Consider the following 17,477-nt stretch of genomic DNA (forward strand, 5'->3'; position numbering starts at 1 on the left):
TGATCAGTTGAATATCCATATAAAAACATGAAGTTTATACCTGCTTTATATCATATTTAAAAATTAATTCCAGGTGGATTATGGTTATAAGTACAAAAGATATAAAAGACATAAAGCTCTTAAGAGAAAATATAGGATAATAGCTCCATGGTTTGGAGAAGGCAAAAAGATTTCTCAGAGCACAAAAGAAATTTGAGGGAAAGACAATGAGGTATGCTTGCCGAACTCCTTCAAGTCTGACATGTATCTCCAAGCATTGACGTGCCATTGTGTGAAGTTAATTCGGATTTCTGATGTAGAATTTTACTCATTCAGGAAAGCATGACAGATTATTTAGTTATCCAGACCACCCCATGGGTGCCGAGAACCTACTGCGTCTCCCGGGCTGGTTCTGCCCACTCTGGCTTTCTGCACTCCTGGGTAACCCTACTGGGATCAGTCATGTGATCTCCAGGGTTCTAAAAGCAGCAAGGATGTTTCACCCCATGAGTATCTCTCAATAGCTGGTTTTAAAATGTGTGAAAACATGTTTTCTTCCTTCTTCCAATATGTTCTCCCAAATGATAATACTGGTATTTGAGATACAGTGACTCATTGGAAGGGACATTTGATCACCCAAAGGTCCCTAGCCGCAAGATGTTTCAGAGAAGACCCTCCATGCATTTTATGATCTCATTAAATACAACCTTTGGGGCTTCCCTGGTGGCGCAGTGGTTGGGAGTCCGCCTGCTGATGCAGGGGACACGGGTTCATGCCCCAGTCCGGGAGGATCCCACATGCCGCAGAGTGGCTGGGCCTGCGCATCCGGAGCCTGTGCTCCGCAGCGGGAGAGGCCACAGCAGTGAGAGGCCCGCATACCGCGAAAAAAAAAAAAAAAATACAACCTTTGGCTCACTTACGTGCTGTGGTATCTGCTTCCAACCACTTTGATGGTAAAAGAAGGAAATGGATCTTCAGTCCCTCTTTTAAGGATTCATGGAGTGGTAATATGCTGTGAAAACTATACATTTTAATCTAGTTGATGCCTACCTCAAGCCAAATCGACTAGATAAAAAAGGTAATTTTATAAGACCCAAACTAGTGCCTCAAACTGTCCTGTCTCATGGTTTATGTTTACTGATATTCCTAAACACAAACATGGATCTTTTGGGGCATTCATATTCTCATGCTGGATTTTCTCAACAAAAGGGGATTCAGATACCTAGTTCTCTTTTTTCTCTTTGTTTCAACTTCATATTTCATATGGTTTTGGTATTGTGGAGAAAAAATTAAAACTACAGAAAATCGTAAAGAAAAAACAACAACACTTGGGTATCCAATACCTTGAATTAACAAGTGTTAGCATAACATGATTTACTTCAGTACTCCATTTTTAGATTCTTTTAGATTACAGTTTATCTGAGAAACATGAGACCACCTTAGAACAAGTCTGTAGGTTTTTGAACCCACACCACACACACAAAAAAACACCCCAAATCAGAGTAATTCATGGAGAAATGGAACACAATCAGGTTGAGATGTCACTGAATAATTATTTCATATAATGAGCACAGAGTCACAAATATAAAGCACTAAAAATGACAGTGATGAACATTAACAAAGGAAATAGAAGTTGCTGTTTTCCTTTTTTAATGTGAGACATTGGCTAAAGCCAATGGGAAATTTCTTGGCTGGTCTGAGTAATATGCTATTGTGCTGAATTCAAATTGTATAATAACTTTTAAATTCAAAAACTGCACAAAAAAAGTGGAGGCTTCAGTTAAATCAGACTTCTGTACAGACTCTGTAGATATTGCTGTTACCAACTGGCAAATACAGGTGGTCCTCACTATTCACAGTACTGTTAGCTGAAACATGTGCATGTTGAAACGTGCATGTGTCATGGCCTGTGTGGTTCCTTGTTGCCCGAGATAAAAGCTGATACGCAAGCGTTTCATTTAACACCGTACCAGGCGTTGCAATGACCACCTGTATATTTCAGTTTATATTGATCATTGCCTGAAGTTTAGAACAAACAAACATTGTGCTCCATTTAGAATTATGACCACATGAAAGATATAAATAAAATAATGAAAGTATCTCTGGGTGAGTTTAAATTTTTCGGATCATTAACATCCAAAATAATTTTTTACATCTGGATTTATATTCCTATTAACCCTTCTCAACTCTCCTTCATTCCAGGGGCTGAGTCACCTGCACCAGCATAAAGTGATTCATCGAGATATTAAAGGGCAAAATGTCTTGCTGACTGAAAATGCAGAAGTTAAACTAGGTAAGAACAGAATCCAGTGAGCCTAGGAATTGCAGAAAATGATAGGATTGTTTCAGCTGTTTTTTTTTTTTTAATAATGTAGATTTGTCGCTGTAGATTTGGAGGTCATTGTACCTAGAATAGAAAGGAGAATGTTTCTGTGGCTATTTAAAAAAAAAAAAAAACATCTTCTAGGGCTTCCCTGGTGGCGCAGTGGTTGAGGGTCCTCCTGCTGATGCAGGGGACGCGTGCCCCGGTCCGGGAGGATCCCACATGCACATGCCGCGGAGCCTCTGGGCCCGTGAGCCGTGGCCGCTGAGCCTGCGCTTTCGGAGCCTGTGCTCCGCGGCGGGAGAGGCTGCGACAGTGCCAGGCCCGCGTACCGCAAAAAAAAAAAAAAAAAAACCCAGAAAAAGAAAAACATTTTCTAAAAGCTCTTTGAGGAGTGAATTGATATACAATATGGTAAGCAGATCCATGTGCTTAATCGATGTGTAGAAACAATTGAGTTTGTTTTTTAAGCAAAGACCCTTTAGATTAGAAGTGACTGACCTTGGAATGGTTTCCCCTATCTTACAGTTTGTTTATATTGTTGCTGCTATAACAATGATGAAATTTTTTTAATTAAAAATATCCACAGTTAGACATTCATTATTTAGAAAAATGAATTCCTGCTATATTCCCATATGTTTTAAGTTATATTTACATCGATTTCATTATTATCTAGGGCACCTGTACAAAATGGATGTTCAATATTCTACTTCACGTGCATACTAATTATCCCACTTTCATCTGCAGAGTTATCAGTGAGGGAACCCTTTTCTCTGATCTATTAGAGCCCTTCCCACAATAAGTCTGGGATTATCCAGATAAGGTACAGAATCCCCACACGCATTTGACTACTTGATGTATATGAGTAAGAGCATAGATTGACAAATACTCTGTAGGATATACAATTTGTTTCCTACCAAAGAATCACTGTCCATGTGATTGTTCATTTTCAAAGAGATTTAAATGTCTCCTATGGTTATATCCCAAACACTTGCTCTTGCCTTTTTGTTAAAATATACAATTTCCATTTTTTTCTTAGTTAGAATTTGGGGCCAAACTTTCATCTCATGAATATTCCCTTTTAAAACAAAAGCATACATTAGGTAGGGAAAGCAGTTATATATGTACTGACTACAGAAGCTATCCTCAGAATATTCACTCATCACTAATTAACAGTTACTTGTTGAGAGAATATTATATGCCAGGTCCTGTACAAAATGCTTTTAGGTAGATGATTTCACTTAAACATCAGAGCGACACCATGTGAATCTCATCATCCTCATTTCATGGATTTGGAAAATGAAGCTCAAAGAGGTTGATCTAGTAGCCCTAGGTTGCATCACTAGTAAGTGTCAGAAATGAGATGCACATTTAGGCAGTCTGACTCCAGAAACTTAGGTGTTAACTACTTTCTTTGCATCCTCTAAATACTATCCTTTATGGCCCAAGCTTGACTTTTATTTAACACCTCTTTTTGGCCCCCCATGTAGCACTGATGTAACCAGATATAACCCCCTGTGCTTTTCTCATTGGTACGCTTTATCCATTTATACATGAAGATTAAAAGTATACATTCACTAGAGATTATCATACTAACTGAAGTAAGTCAGACAGAGAAGGACAAATATCATATGATATCACTTACATGTGGGATCTAAAAACATGATACAAATGAACTTATTTACAAAACAGAAACAGACTCACAGACATAGAAAAAAACTTATGGTTATCAAAGGGGAAGGGTTGGGGGAACAGATAAATCAAGAGGTTGGGATTAACATATACACACTACTACATATAAAATAGATAATCAGCAAGGACCTACTGTATAGCACAAGGAACTCTATTCAATACTCTGTAATAATCTATATGGGAAAAGAATCTGAAAAAGGATAGATATATGTATAACTGAATCACTTTGCTGTACACCTGAAACTAACACAACACTGTAAATCAACTATGCTCCAATATAAAATAAAAACTTTTTAAAAAATATATACATTCACAATAGTGAAAAGGAAGAAGCAACCTGAATGTCCAAAAGATGAATGGATAAACAAAATGTGGCACCTACATACAATAGACTATTATTTGGTCTTCAAAAATTCAGAAGGAGGGGCTTCTCTGGTGGCGCAGTGGTTGGGAGTCCGCCTGCCGGTGCAGGAGACACGGGTTCATGCCCCGGTCCGGGAGGATCCCGCATGCCGCGGAGCGGCTGGGCCCGTGAGCCATGGCCGCTGGGCCTGCGCGTCCGGAGCCTGTGCTCCGCAACGGGAGAGGCCACAGCAGTGAGAGGCCCGCGTACCGCAAAAAAAAAAAAAAAAAAAAAAAAAAAAAAATTCAGGAGATTCTGATGCGTGCTGCAACATGCATTAACCTTGAGGATATTATATTAGGTGAAATAATCTAGGCTCCAAAAGACTAATACTGTATGATTCCACTCATATGATGTATCTGTAGTAGTCAGATCCATAGAGACATAAAGTAGAATGGTGCTTTCGGGGGGCCAGGGGCCCGGCGGGGTGGGGAGGGGAGGAGAAAGAGAAGTTAATGTTTAATGGCTACAGAGTTTCAGTTGAGGAAGATGAAAAAGTTCGGGAGTTGGATGGTGGTTATAGTTGCACAACAATGTGAATGTACTTAATACCACAAAACGGTCCACTAGAAAGTTGTTAAAATAGTAAATTTTATGTTATGTATATTTTACCACAGTAAAAAAAAATACTCATTCATTTTATCACTATGTAAGACCTTAGATGATAGACTTTATTCATTTGTCTTCCCTTAACTAGTGGACTTTGGAGTCAGTGCCCAGCTCGATCGAACAGTGGGCAGGAGGAATACCTTCATCGGGACGCCCTACTGGATGGCTCCAGAAGTTATTGCCTGTGACGAAAACCCAGATGCCACATATGATTTCAAGGTATGACTTCTTACTTCTTCATTACGTTTCGAAGCATGCCTAACACCTCACCCTAAGACTGGTAGAGAATTCTCTCATGGCTTTGGGCTTGTGATTTGTATAATCCAAAGGGAGAACTAAAAAACATTACTTGAGTTTAAAATTAGAAGACATCCAAGTGAGAATCTTTGTAATGAACTCATCCATCATATCTGATTGCCTGTTGGTAAAAAATGTTTAAACCATTTTCTGTATTCTTTTGAACTTCTCTTGCTTCTTATTAGAAAACATTTCTATTTTGGTTATAGTTTAGATTTTTGGCAAAGTATATATATTCTGAGAGCTTTTCATGTTAAAAGAAACCAAGATATGAGTTTGTTTTTGGGGATCATCTTTTTCTGATTAAAAATAATCATATTTACTCATTTCTACATTGCTCAAAGTTTAATTATTAGAGTTTCTTTTCAATGAGAGAGAACCAAATGGGATGTTGGTAGCTACTTTATGGTGTTTCTGTAGCCTGTTGCAGTGTTTCATAGAAATCTGACTTATGGCTTGATACTTTGTACCATAAACTAGAAATATGCTAATAAATTCAAAGCAGTGTTTAAGTAGAGAGGTGGAAGTTGTCCCCTTCTCCAAGAAGCCCTCCTCTTTTCCATTCTGTTAGGCAATAATCAAACATAATTTGTGTTTACTATCTCATCGATAGCTGCAATGTCAGGTGACATTGTTGTTGTGAATTACAGCTGAAAGTTGAGACCTTAAGGTTGGAGGTAGATGAGATGTAGGAACTGTGGGTGTTCAGATTATCCAGTAGACATAGAGACACCCTGTGGTCTCTGTGTAGATCACAGGACAACCTTGGGGAAAACCTGATAGTCATTTCATAGGTGAATGGACCTTTTTTTCAATTATTTGAGGTAACATTGGTTTATAACTTAAGTTTCATGTATACATTATAATTCAACTTCTGTATACTCTACAACGTGCTCACCACCAGAAGTCTTGTTTCCCTCCATCACCATACAATTGATCCCTTTTCCCCATTTTGTGCCCCCTTTCCGCACTGGTAACCACCAATCTGTTCTCTGTAACTATGTGTTCATTTTTGTTTTGTTTGTTCATTTCTTTCTTTTTTTCTTAAATTTTTTTTATTGAGGTATAGTTGATTTACAGTGCTGTGCCAATCTCTACTGTACAGCAAAGAGACTCAGTTATACATACATACATATTCTTTTTTATATTCTTTTCCATTATGGTTTATCACAGGTAATGGAATATAGTTCCCTGTGCTATACAGTAGGACCTTATTGTTTATCCATTCTAAATGTAATAGTTTGCATCTACCACCCCCAAACTCCCAGTCCATCCCTCTCCCTCCCCTCTCCCCCAGCCTTGGCAACCACAAGTCTGTTCTCTATGTCTAGGAGTCTGCTTCTGTTTTGTAGATAGGTGCATTTGTGCCTTATTTTAGGTTCCACATATAAGTGATATCATATGATATTTGTCTTTCTCTTTCTGACTTACTTCACTTAGTATGATAATCTCATGTTGCATCCATGTTGCTACAAATGGCCTTATTTTGTTCTTTTTTATGATTGACTAGTATTCCATTGTATATATGTACCACGTCTTTATCCATTCATCTATTGGTGGACATTTAGGTTGTTTCCATGTTTTTGCTATTGTGAACAGTGCTGCTATCAACATAGGGGTACATGTATCTTTTTAGTTTTTAACATCTTTATTGGAGTATAATTGTTTTACAATGGTGTGTTAGTTTCTACTGTATAACAGAGTGAATCAGAAGCTGGGACGAAGTGAGAGAGTGGCATGGACATATATACACTACCAAATGTAAAATAGATAGCTAGTGGGAAGCAGCCACACAGCACAGGGAGATCAGCTCCATGCCTTGTGCCCACCTAGAGGGTGGGATAGGGAGGGTGGGAGGGAGACGCGAGAGGGAGGAGATATGGGGATATATGTTTATGTTCATTTATTTCTTATATTCCACATATGAGTGAAATCATACAGTATTTGTCTTTCTCCATTTGACTTATTTCACTTACCATAATAGCCTCAAGGTCCATCCATGTTGTCACAAATGGGAAGAGTTCATCTTTTAATGGCTGAGTAGTATTCCATTATGTGTGTGTGTGTGTGTGTGTGTGTGTATATATATATATATATATATCACATCTTCTTTATCCATTTATCCATTGATGGGCACTTAGGTTATTTCCATACCTTGGCTATTGTAAATATTACTGCAGTGCATGTATCTTTTCAAATTAGTGTTTTCATATTCTTTGGCTAGATACTCAGAAGTGGAATAGCTGGATCATATGGTAGTTCTAGTCTTAATCTTCTAAGGATCTCCCTACCGTTTTCCATAGTTACTGCACCAGTTTACATTCTCACCAACAGTCTACAAGGGTTCCCTTTTCTCCTCATACTCTCCAACTCTTTGTTATTTCTTGTTTTTGATAATAGCTGTTCTAACAAGTGTGAGGTGATATCTCATTGTGGTTTTGATTTGCAATTCCCTAATAACTAGTGATGTTGAACATCTTTTCATGTGTCTGTTGGTCATCTGTATGTCTTCCTTGGAAAAAATATCTATCATCTCCTCTGCCCATTTTTTCAATTAGATTGTTTGGGGGTTTTTTGTTGTTGAGTTGTATGAGGTTTTTGTTGTTTTTTTTTTTTTGTGGTACGCGGGCCTCTCACTGTTGTGGCCTCTCCCGTTGCGGAGCACAGGCTCCGGACACGCAGGCTCAGCGGCCATGGCTCACGGGATCAGCCACTCCACAGCATGTGGGATCTTCCTGGACCGGGGCATGAACCCGTGTCCCCTGCATCGGCAGGCAGACTCTCAACCACTGTGCCACCAGGGAAGCCCCAGTTGTATGAGTTTTTAATATTTTGGATATTAACCTTCTGTAGGATATATGACTTACAAATATCTTCTTCTATTCAGTAGGTTGCCTTTTTGATTTGTTGATGGTTTCCTTTGCTGTGCAGAAGCTTTTTAGTGTGATGTGGTCCCACCTGTTTATTTTTGCTTTTGTTGCCCTTGCCTGAGGAGACATATTCAAAAAGATATTGCTAAGGCTGATGTCAAAGAGTGTACCACCTATGTTTTCTTCTAGGAGTTTTATGGTTTCAGGTCTTATATTCAAATCTTTAATCCATTTTAAGTTAATTTTTCTGTACCATGTAAAATGGCAGTCTAGTTTCATTCTTTTGCATGTAGCTGTCCAGTTTTCCCACCACATTTATTGATGAAACTTTCCTTTATCCATTGTATGTTCTTGGCTCCTTTGTCTTAATTAGTTGTCTGTATGTGTGGAGGGCTCTCCGTTCTGTTCCATTGATCTGTGTGTCTGTTTTTATGCCAATACTCTGCAGTTTTGATCACTATAGCTTTGTAGTATAATTTAAAATCAGGGAATATGATAACCCCAGCTTCGTTCTTTTTTCCTCAGGATTGCTTTTCAGGATCTTTTGTGGTTCCATACAAATTTTAGAATTTTTTATTCTGTTTCTGTAAAAAATGTCACTGGGCTTTTGACAAGGATTATATGGAATCTGTAGATTACTTTAGGTATATGGACATTTTAACAATGTTAATACCTCCAATCCATGAGCACAGAATCGTTTTCTATTTCTTTGTGTCTTCTTCAATTTCTTGAAACAATGTCTTATGGTTTTCAGTAACAGTTTTCACCTCCTTGGTTAAATTTATTCCTGGATATTTTATTCTTTTTGTTGCAATTGTAAATGAGATTTTCTTAATTTCTCTTTCTGCTAGTTTGTTAGTGTATCAAAACACAATAGATTTTTGTATATTTATTTTGCAACTTCACTGTATTCGTTTATTATTTCTAACAGTTCCTTTAGTAGTGTCTTTAGGATTTTCTATGTGTAAAATCAATAGAAGACCAATGTCATCTGCAAATAGTGACAGTTTTACTTCTTCCTTTCCAATTTGGATGCATTTTATTTCTTTTTCTTGCCTATCTGCTCTGGCTAGGACTTCCAATACTACGCTGACTAAGAGTGTAAGAGTGGTGAGTGGGCATCCTTGTCTTGCTCCTGATTTTAGAGGGCTAGCTTTCAGGTCTTGACCACTGAGTGTATTAGCTGTGGGTTTGTCATAGATGGCCTTTGTTATGTTGAGGTATGTTCCTTCTATATCCATTTTATTGAGTTTTTTTTTTTTTTAACACAAATGGATGTTGAATCTTGTCAAATATTTTCCTTTCATCTATTAAGATGATCATATGATTTTTATCCTTCAGTTTGTTGATATGGTGTATCACATTGATTCCAGATGTTGACCCTTCCTTGTATCCCTGGAATAAATCCCACTTGATCCTTTTAATGTGTTGTTGTTTTGGTTTGTTAATACTTTGTTGAGGATTCTTGCATCTATGTTCATCAGAGATATTGGCCTATAGTTTTCTTTTTTTGTCTGGTTTTGGTATCAGGGTAATGTTGCCCTCGTCAAATGAATTAGGAAGTGTTCTAGCCTCTTCAGTTTTTTGGAAGAGTTTGAGAAGTTTAGGTATGACATCTTTGACTGCTTCATCAGTGAAGCCTCGTGGTCCTGAACTTTTGTTTGGGGAGATGTTTTTGATTACTGTTTCAATCTCCTTACTAGTGATTGGTCTACTCAGATTTTTTATTTCTTCGTGATTCAGTCTTGGAAGGGTGTATGCTTCTAAGAATTTATCTATTTCTTCTAGACTGTCCAATTTGTTGGCGTATAGCTGTTCATAGTAGTCTCATGATTCTTTGTATTTCTATGGTATCTGTTGTAAGAGAAATGAACTTCTCTTTCATTTCTGGTTTTATTTATTTGAGCCTTCTCTCTTATTTTCTTCGTGAATCTAGCTAAAGGTTTGTCAGTTTTATCTTTTCAAGAACATAGGCGAATGGAGTTTTCTTTCTTTCTTTTTTTTTAAAACGTTTTTATTGGAGTATAATTGCTTTACAATCGTGTGTTAATTTCTGCTTTATAACGAAGTACATCAGTTATACATATACATATATCCCCATATCTCCTCCCTCTTGCGTCTCCCTCCCACCCTCCCTATCCCACCCTTCTAGGTGGTCACAGAGCACCAAGCTAATCTCCCTGTGCTATGTGGCTGCTTCCCACTAGCTATCTATTTTACATTTGGTAGTATATGTAAGTCCATGCCACTCTCTCACTTCATCCCAGCTTACCCTTCCCCCTCCCTGTGTCTTCAAGTCCATTCTCTAGTAGGTCTGTGTGTTTATTCCCGTCTTGCCCCTAGGTTCTTCATGACCCTTTTTTTTTTTTTCTTAAGATTCCATATATATGTGTTAGCATACGGTATTTGTTTTCCTCTTTCTGACTTACTTTTCTCTGTAGGTGCATGGACTTTTCACCAAAGTACTTTAATGATCACCTTGAAACACCCTCATCTTACAGCTGTGGAAACTGAGGTCCAAGACCTTTGCAAGTGCACACCTCGTTAGTGATCTTGTCAGAGACTTGATCCCACATCTCCCACTCTCTGTTGAGAGCTCTTTCCAATATATTACCCTGCCTCTCTCTGATGCAATCCTATATAAATATCCAATTTACCAACAAAACAGCCTCTGAAGAGTATATTTGGAGAATTCCTCTATTAAAGAACATTTTTAGTTCTCCACATGTGGGGTTATTATGGAAATCAGGTCACAAAGATGCAGACATTGCAATGTCTTTGGGACCCAGTGTCTCAGGGCATTGACAAAATTATTTGCTTCTTTGGAGAAATGCAAGCTTTTGAAGGTCTAAAAACAAAATAATCTCCTGTAAATTTCCTCCTTCTTTCAGAGTTAGTCACTGTAATAACCTGACACCAATCTGTCTGAAAACAGCTGCCAAGTTAAAAATTAATCTCCTGCCAAAGTAAATGTCATTTATTTAAACTGCTAATGATAAGCACATTTGAATAATTTGATTTGCAAATCCCTTCAGAGGAGCCACTACAAAATATATGTCCCAGACCAGATACGTGTATCGTAATTGGCTATAAGCAATTCTTCAAACAACAGTTATACCTAACAAGTGCTAACTAGTCTACATCTGGGCCACAGATATTTTAGACTGCTTTATAACATACCACGGAGAATCAGAGTGTTTCAAACTTTCAACCTTAGCTTAGCCTTTTAAGTATTTTGGCTGGCTGTTGTATATATGGGACTTTTGTTCTGTGGCATAAAATTGATCCCTGTGGGACTTCCCTGGCAGTCCAGTGGTTAAGACTCTGCACTTCAAATGCAGGGGGTGTGGATTCGATCCCTGGTTGGGGAACTAAGATCTCACATGCCACGCGGCATGGCCAAAAATATAAAATATATATATATATATATATATATATATATATATATATATATATATATATATATAAAATAGATCCCTGTGATGTAGTTGTTTTCAGTAGAGTAACTAGAAGAGGACTTCCTCTGGTGAAGCCAAAGCTTGGAATTAAACTGGTATCTTAAACCTCTTTGTTCAGATTAGGACTAAGAAATACAGTTTGGGGTCAGTGAAAAAAATTTTGATCCTAACGCATAACCCTAGGTGTGGACAAAGCCTGATGTATGAATAACCACAGGGGGCATCATGCTGCACAGGGTGATTTCAGAGGTGCTGGAAGCCCTTGTGATTATGAAAGTATCCTGAGACATTAATAAGTTGAAGATTAATTTCTGTGCCTTTTATTAAAAAATAAAGAATCCTGATGAGAGAACAGATTCAAGTCTATCAGCCATTTTCCACCTTAGTATGAATTAGTTTTTTAGGATCGTCATAAATGCAGGTTGTACAAGAGGAAGAAGAAGTCATGGCAAAAATATGAGCTGCACTGATCACTTGTCCTGGGAGCATGACAAAAGGGTAGATTAGGAAGACCAAGCAGAAAGGAAGATTTGGGGGTTCTTTGAAGATTCATTTTAACTACTTTGTAGTTTTACTGTGGATCAGAGAAGAAGCTATACTTTCATCTTTCTACTTCTTCTTTGGCATCAGATCCTATACTTTTTTCTGTTCACTATTCTTAGGAATGTAGCCGGTCACCAGGAGACAGCTTGACAATATATTGACTTTCAAAACCCTTTATTCATTCACTCAGCGTATATTTATTGAATACCCACTATGCAAAAGGAATTAGCCAAGCTCTATCTGTATGTGCAGTTTTCATCTAGAAAGTCCATTTACGACCCCGTCAAAGTTAAATGGTTTGCTACGGTGTGTTTGGTTGTCCATTTGAGCCAGAGTGTATCCCAGCCTCAGAAACTGATGTCAGCATTTTGGGCTCTCACGTGCTGTAGATACTTTCAGCCTAGAGGGCATGTTTAGAATAAAAGATGACTTGAAGGCCACTGGGCTTTGTTAGGTTTTCTATCACAAAAGCCCTTTCTTTAAAATAAAGACAAAATGCAAAAGAGTATAGTTTGGTTTTATTACAAATATTTGATGATTTCTTAATTATTTATTATTTTATTTGTCTACAATGTCTTTAGAAACTGCTATAATTTTTTTTAAAAAAACTGGAGAAATTCAATAAAATAAGAGCCTCTGTGGAAAGTAGTCTGAAGAGCTCATGCTTTTTTTTTGCAATCTGGTTTTGTCTGATAATCTACTGGGCACAGTAAGTAACTGACTGAAAATAACCCCTATCCTAAGGAGGAGTGCCGGAATCTCATTTGCCTGGTGTGTTCACTTTCCCGTAGAGGCCCTTCCTTTCTTGTTTTCAGAAAATCTGTCAAAACACTTCAAGCAAAAGGAAAGGTTTTATTCTCCTGATAAGTACGTGGGGCAATAATGAAAGCTTTCTCATTTAATAATAAGCATTCAAAAGACTTGAAATTAATAAAACTGTTCCAAATTCCTAGGCTGTTAAAACTGTTATTTTTTTAAACTTGAATTTCATTTCAGTTGGATGGGATTTGCCAAGTATTTTATAGTCCTATGTATTTATCGCTTTAACAGAACCACTCACTAAAGAAAGTTCTCCGTGGCCAAAAGCCCATTCATAGGGAATTGGCTGAATAAAGACTGGCACATCTGTCCACTGGAATATTACGCAGCCATTTGAACAATGAGGTAGTGTATATGTTGAAGTTGGGCAGATCCCAAGATACAGTGTTAGGTACACAAAGCAACTTACAGTATAGTACACATAATAGACTCTTATTCTCCCCTACCCCATGGATAAATGGCATGTGGATGGAGAACTTAAACTTTTTATTTTCTGTCCTGGTCTAATTTTTTACACCATAAATGGTCATGCTTTCATAGTGGTTTAGTCAAGTAAAGGAAGTACAGTGACATGGCATACCCCTCAACCCCACCACCCATCCTCTGGCCTGATCTGTGCTAATATCATTTGTCATTCACCTAAACTCTGTTTATGAGACTGTGTACACAGGTGCGATGGACCATTGAAAGTCATAGGTGTCTCCTGCAGGGTTTGGGTCAGTATTGTGCTCTGGCTGTAGAGCAAATACTCATTCTCCAGTGTTATGGGTAATCGGCTTTATTCATGCAGAATGAAAAGAGCCCCTGTAGGTAAGAGGCTCGACTGGAGATAAAGGGAGCAACCTGACTAGTCAGGGGGGCATCACCAAGATGTATGTGGGGTGTCACGTAAGAGCATGATACTCACATCGCAGAATGAGGTCTACCTCTCACATGAGACCTGGCCTCTGTCTACTGAAATTTCAACAAAGGTCTCATGCCCACGCGGTAAGAAAGAAGGATGATACACACACCGTTATTATTACGAGCGGAAGCAAACTTCTATTAAACAGATTTCTCATGCTCCATGTTCACACCCACCTACACAGCATTCCTTAGTCAGACATATCACCACCTCTTCTGGGCTCCAGGCTGATCCCCACGTGAAGGGAATAAGCTATTCTTCCAGTATTTTCCCTCTGGTCAGATAACAAATGTAGTTGAACAAGGGACTCGGTGGGAAATGGGATTATGAATAACTACTCGTGCCTGATTATCCTCAGTCACCCTGAACTCACCACCCTGGTTCTGTTTATATATAATGTAGTATATAAGTGTACGGCCTAGGGAATAAGTCCGCGTTTTGAAGTTGGACAGGACTGGTTTAAAATGTAGACTTCATCTCCTTGCACTCTATTCCTTCAGGGAAGTTATTTAACCTTTCTGAGTCTCTGTGGGAATGACGATTGTATATTACAACGTTATATTAGAATAAAGGGAGCTAACATATGTAAAGGAATTAATTCAATGCCTATTTGGTAAGTACTCAGTATATGATAGTTAATATTTGTGTTTGTGTGTCATGTGAAGGTACGGCCATTTGGAGCCATTTTGACCTAAAAAAAAACCCCAGCAATATCATAGGATTTGAACTGCCTGTTTGCATTATACACCTCTAATTGTCTGCTTACATTGAGCCAGAATCTGTTTCTCTATAACTTCTATCTCTAGATTAAGGTGCTGCCCTTAGGGACCCATACAATAAATTCAATTTCCTTTTTCCAGCTGGAACATTTCCAAAAAGTGAATAAAGAATAAATTACATGACAAAAGACTAATTTCTGGTCTTGGTAAAATGGCTGATCTCTTGGTCTTGGTAAATTAAAACTTGGTAGAATCCACTGCACCGGTTATGCCTGGTATGAAGCTATTGTCTGTCAACTCTAGACCACCTTGCTACCCTCTGCTGTGGGGTGATGGGGCCAGGATTCAGCTAACCCCATTTCTGCCTGTCCCTCTGGGTAGACTGCAAGGCTGGAGAAGGAAGGACACGCCCTTTCCTGTTTGCTTCCCCTGAACTTCCTGTTTGCTCCTGCATCCTCCCAGCAACTTCTTTGAGTACCAGGGCTCCTTGTCAGCTTACCTGACTCAAGTTTGCTGGTTGAACTGCCAGTCAGTGATAACTGGACCTCAGGATCTGTCTGTGCCACTATTTGTTAAATACCCACTATAGACACTGCGTTGTGTTATGAACTTTGCAGATCTTATCTTACTGAATTCTCGATCAACCCTGCAAGACAGGTGTTATCTTTGGGCTACAGGTGAGGAGATGGGTTCAGAGGAGTCGAGGGGCTCGCCCCAGCTCTGCTGGCTGCGCAGCATGTGTTCTTTCTGCCTCTTGGCGCACGCTGGGGCTCTGCTCCTGCCCTTGCCTCTCCTTCCTTGTATGGCTGAGCACAAGGAAGTGTTATTTTCTTCAAAAAGTGAAGTGTTCGTTTCTTCACTTGTTGAGCAGCCTAGCCCCAAGCGGAATGCTCTATCATTACGTTCAAGTTGCCTTCGTGCCATCTGGCCCCTCACCAGCCAGAAGTTGCGTGCTTGCCTCTGCCTTCTTGGAGGCACTAGAATTTGTCTCTGTTCTGTTTGTAATGCACACAGGACTGGGCTATTAATCATGCCACAGGCCAGGCTGCACAGCACCTCTAGAATAATGAATTACCCAGCTCCTGCCAAAATGAGTCCCACCACGGCCACGAAGGAAACTTATCTCTCCCCGACTCTCTCCTCATCTTGTTCCTCCCACTTCCCTCTCTCATCTCCTGTGATCTGTCTTGACAGTTGTAATTGGAACATTTTCTCCCATATTTAAGTTGTGAAGTGTCTCTGGGACTTGCTAATGTATCCAAAGGCTTAAACAAGGCCCGTCAAGGACGTTTATTGCTTTCTAGCATGGGCAGTTAAGCGTAGCTTACAAGCAGCTCTGGGTATATAGGGCCAGGAATATAAATGTTCCTTTTGGAAAACAAGAGAATCCCAGGGGGGAAAAATGATCTTAATGATGATATCAAATGAAGGCTTAAAGAAGAAGTAATTTCTGGCTTGGTCACGTGACAAAGGATGCAGAGGAGCTGGGATGCTGTGACCTTTGGTTTGAAGGGGTTGTTTGGGAGGTTTGGGGAGAGCAGCCTAAGAGAGGATCTGAGATGCTGTGTACTGAATAAAGGAAACATCTCTCTTCACTAGCCCTTCCCTCTTCCTGTGGGATAAATCCAGGACCACCTAACGACTGGGACCTCTCTTTTTCCTTACTGTCGAAATATGCTTTCTCAAATTATTGCTCTATACATATTATCACTAAGAAATGCTTTTAGCTGTACTTACGTTTCTTATGTCACCGGAATTCTGGAGGCAGGCAGTCCAGGGTTGGTGTGGTGGCTCGCTGATGTCTTCAAAACCCAGGCTCCTACCTTTCTGCCCTGTCATCATTAATTTGTTGACTTATTGCCTCATGGTTGCAAGATGGTTGCTGTAGCATGTTTTTATTCAAGGCACTAAGAAGTAGGGAAGAGGTGTCAAGACACCAGCTATATTTGTCACTTATTTCAGGAAAAGCAAAAGCTCTTACAGAAGCTCCTAGAAGCTCCTAGAAGATGTTTGCCTGAGTCTCATGAGGTCACATCCTTAACTGCCATCCTTAGCTGCAGGGAAATCTGGATAAACAAGTTTAGCTTTCCTATACTCTGAAATGGAGGCAGCAAGGGCAATGAGGGCTGAAATGCCTGTTGGGTTAGCCAACAAACAGTACTGGCCACAACCAAGTAGAGGGAAATCGAAGAAGACTAAACTGGGCAGGCAAAGGCAGTCTCACCTCACAGTAGAGGAGAAGAAAATGATTAATATTCTTGAGCCCACTCTATGCCAGGTTTTGTGCTAGGCGGCATACCTCCATGCATACATGCCACAGTTGAAAGCTAAGCTCTGAGCAGTCTTCTGGATGCGATTCAGTTGGGAACCTGGACTTGAATCCAGGTCTGTCTGACTTGAAAGCCTATTCATGCTCCCTCTAGGAAAAGCTGAGCACTGGTTTGGGGTGTGCCTCATGGAATCTCAGCACCTTCATTTGAGTGGCCACACCTTCAGTTACCTGTAGACAAAGTAGGAATCTGAAGCAATTATTTTATGGGCCCCAAAGGGTTTTTTTAAGTGAATTCTCAGGTCCTTACAGTGTGATGATAGTTAAAAAAAGAACTAGCCTGGGAGGCAGGAGACCAAGCTCTGATTAAAACTTGGTGCTGAGCTGCTCAGTGATCTTGGGTAAGTCATTTTTTTCTCATCTGGGAAATGGAAGGTTGGACTAGATGATCTACGAAAGGTCTATCAGCCTTAAGACACTTAGGCTTTGCTCCTTTCTCTCATGCATCTTTCATGTGTTCATTATTTCAACAAGTATTTATTAAGTGCCTGCTATGTGCCAGGCACTGTCCTGGTACTGTGGACCAGTCAAC

At 39.3% G+C, this 17,477-nt stretch overlaps 1 protein-coding gene across 4 annotated transcripts in view; it reads left to right on the top strand.

Moving 5' to 3' along the window:
- Window positions 1-17,477, top strand: part of TNIK (TRAF2 and NCK interacting kinase) — a 414,490-nt gene that overhangs the window by 278,838 nt on the left and 118,175 nt on the right. For all 4 annotated transcript variants that reach the window (XM_082840052.1, XM_082840053.1, XM_082840055.1 and 1 more), the window contains 2 exons: window positions 2,182-2,272; window positions 5,095-5,225. In XM_082840052.1, the coding sequence (XP_082696178.1) occupies window positions 2,182-2,272; window positions 5,095-5,225 (222 nt within the window). The remainder of the gene's footprint in view (window positions 1-2,181; window positions 2,273-5,094; window positions 5,226-17,477) is intronic.

The sequence above is a fragment of the Leucopleurus acutus genome (genome assembly GCF_964270905.1).
Source record: "Leucopleurus acutus genome assembly, chromosome: 5".
Lineage (NCBI taxonomy): Eukaryota > Metazoa > Chordata > Mammalia > Artiodactyla > Delphinidae > Leucopleurus > Leucopleurus acutus.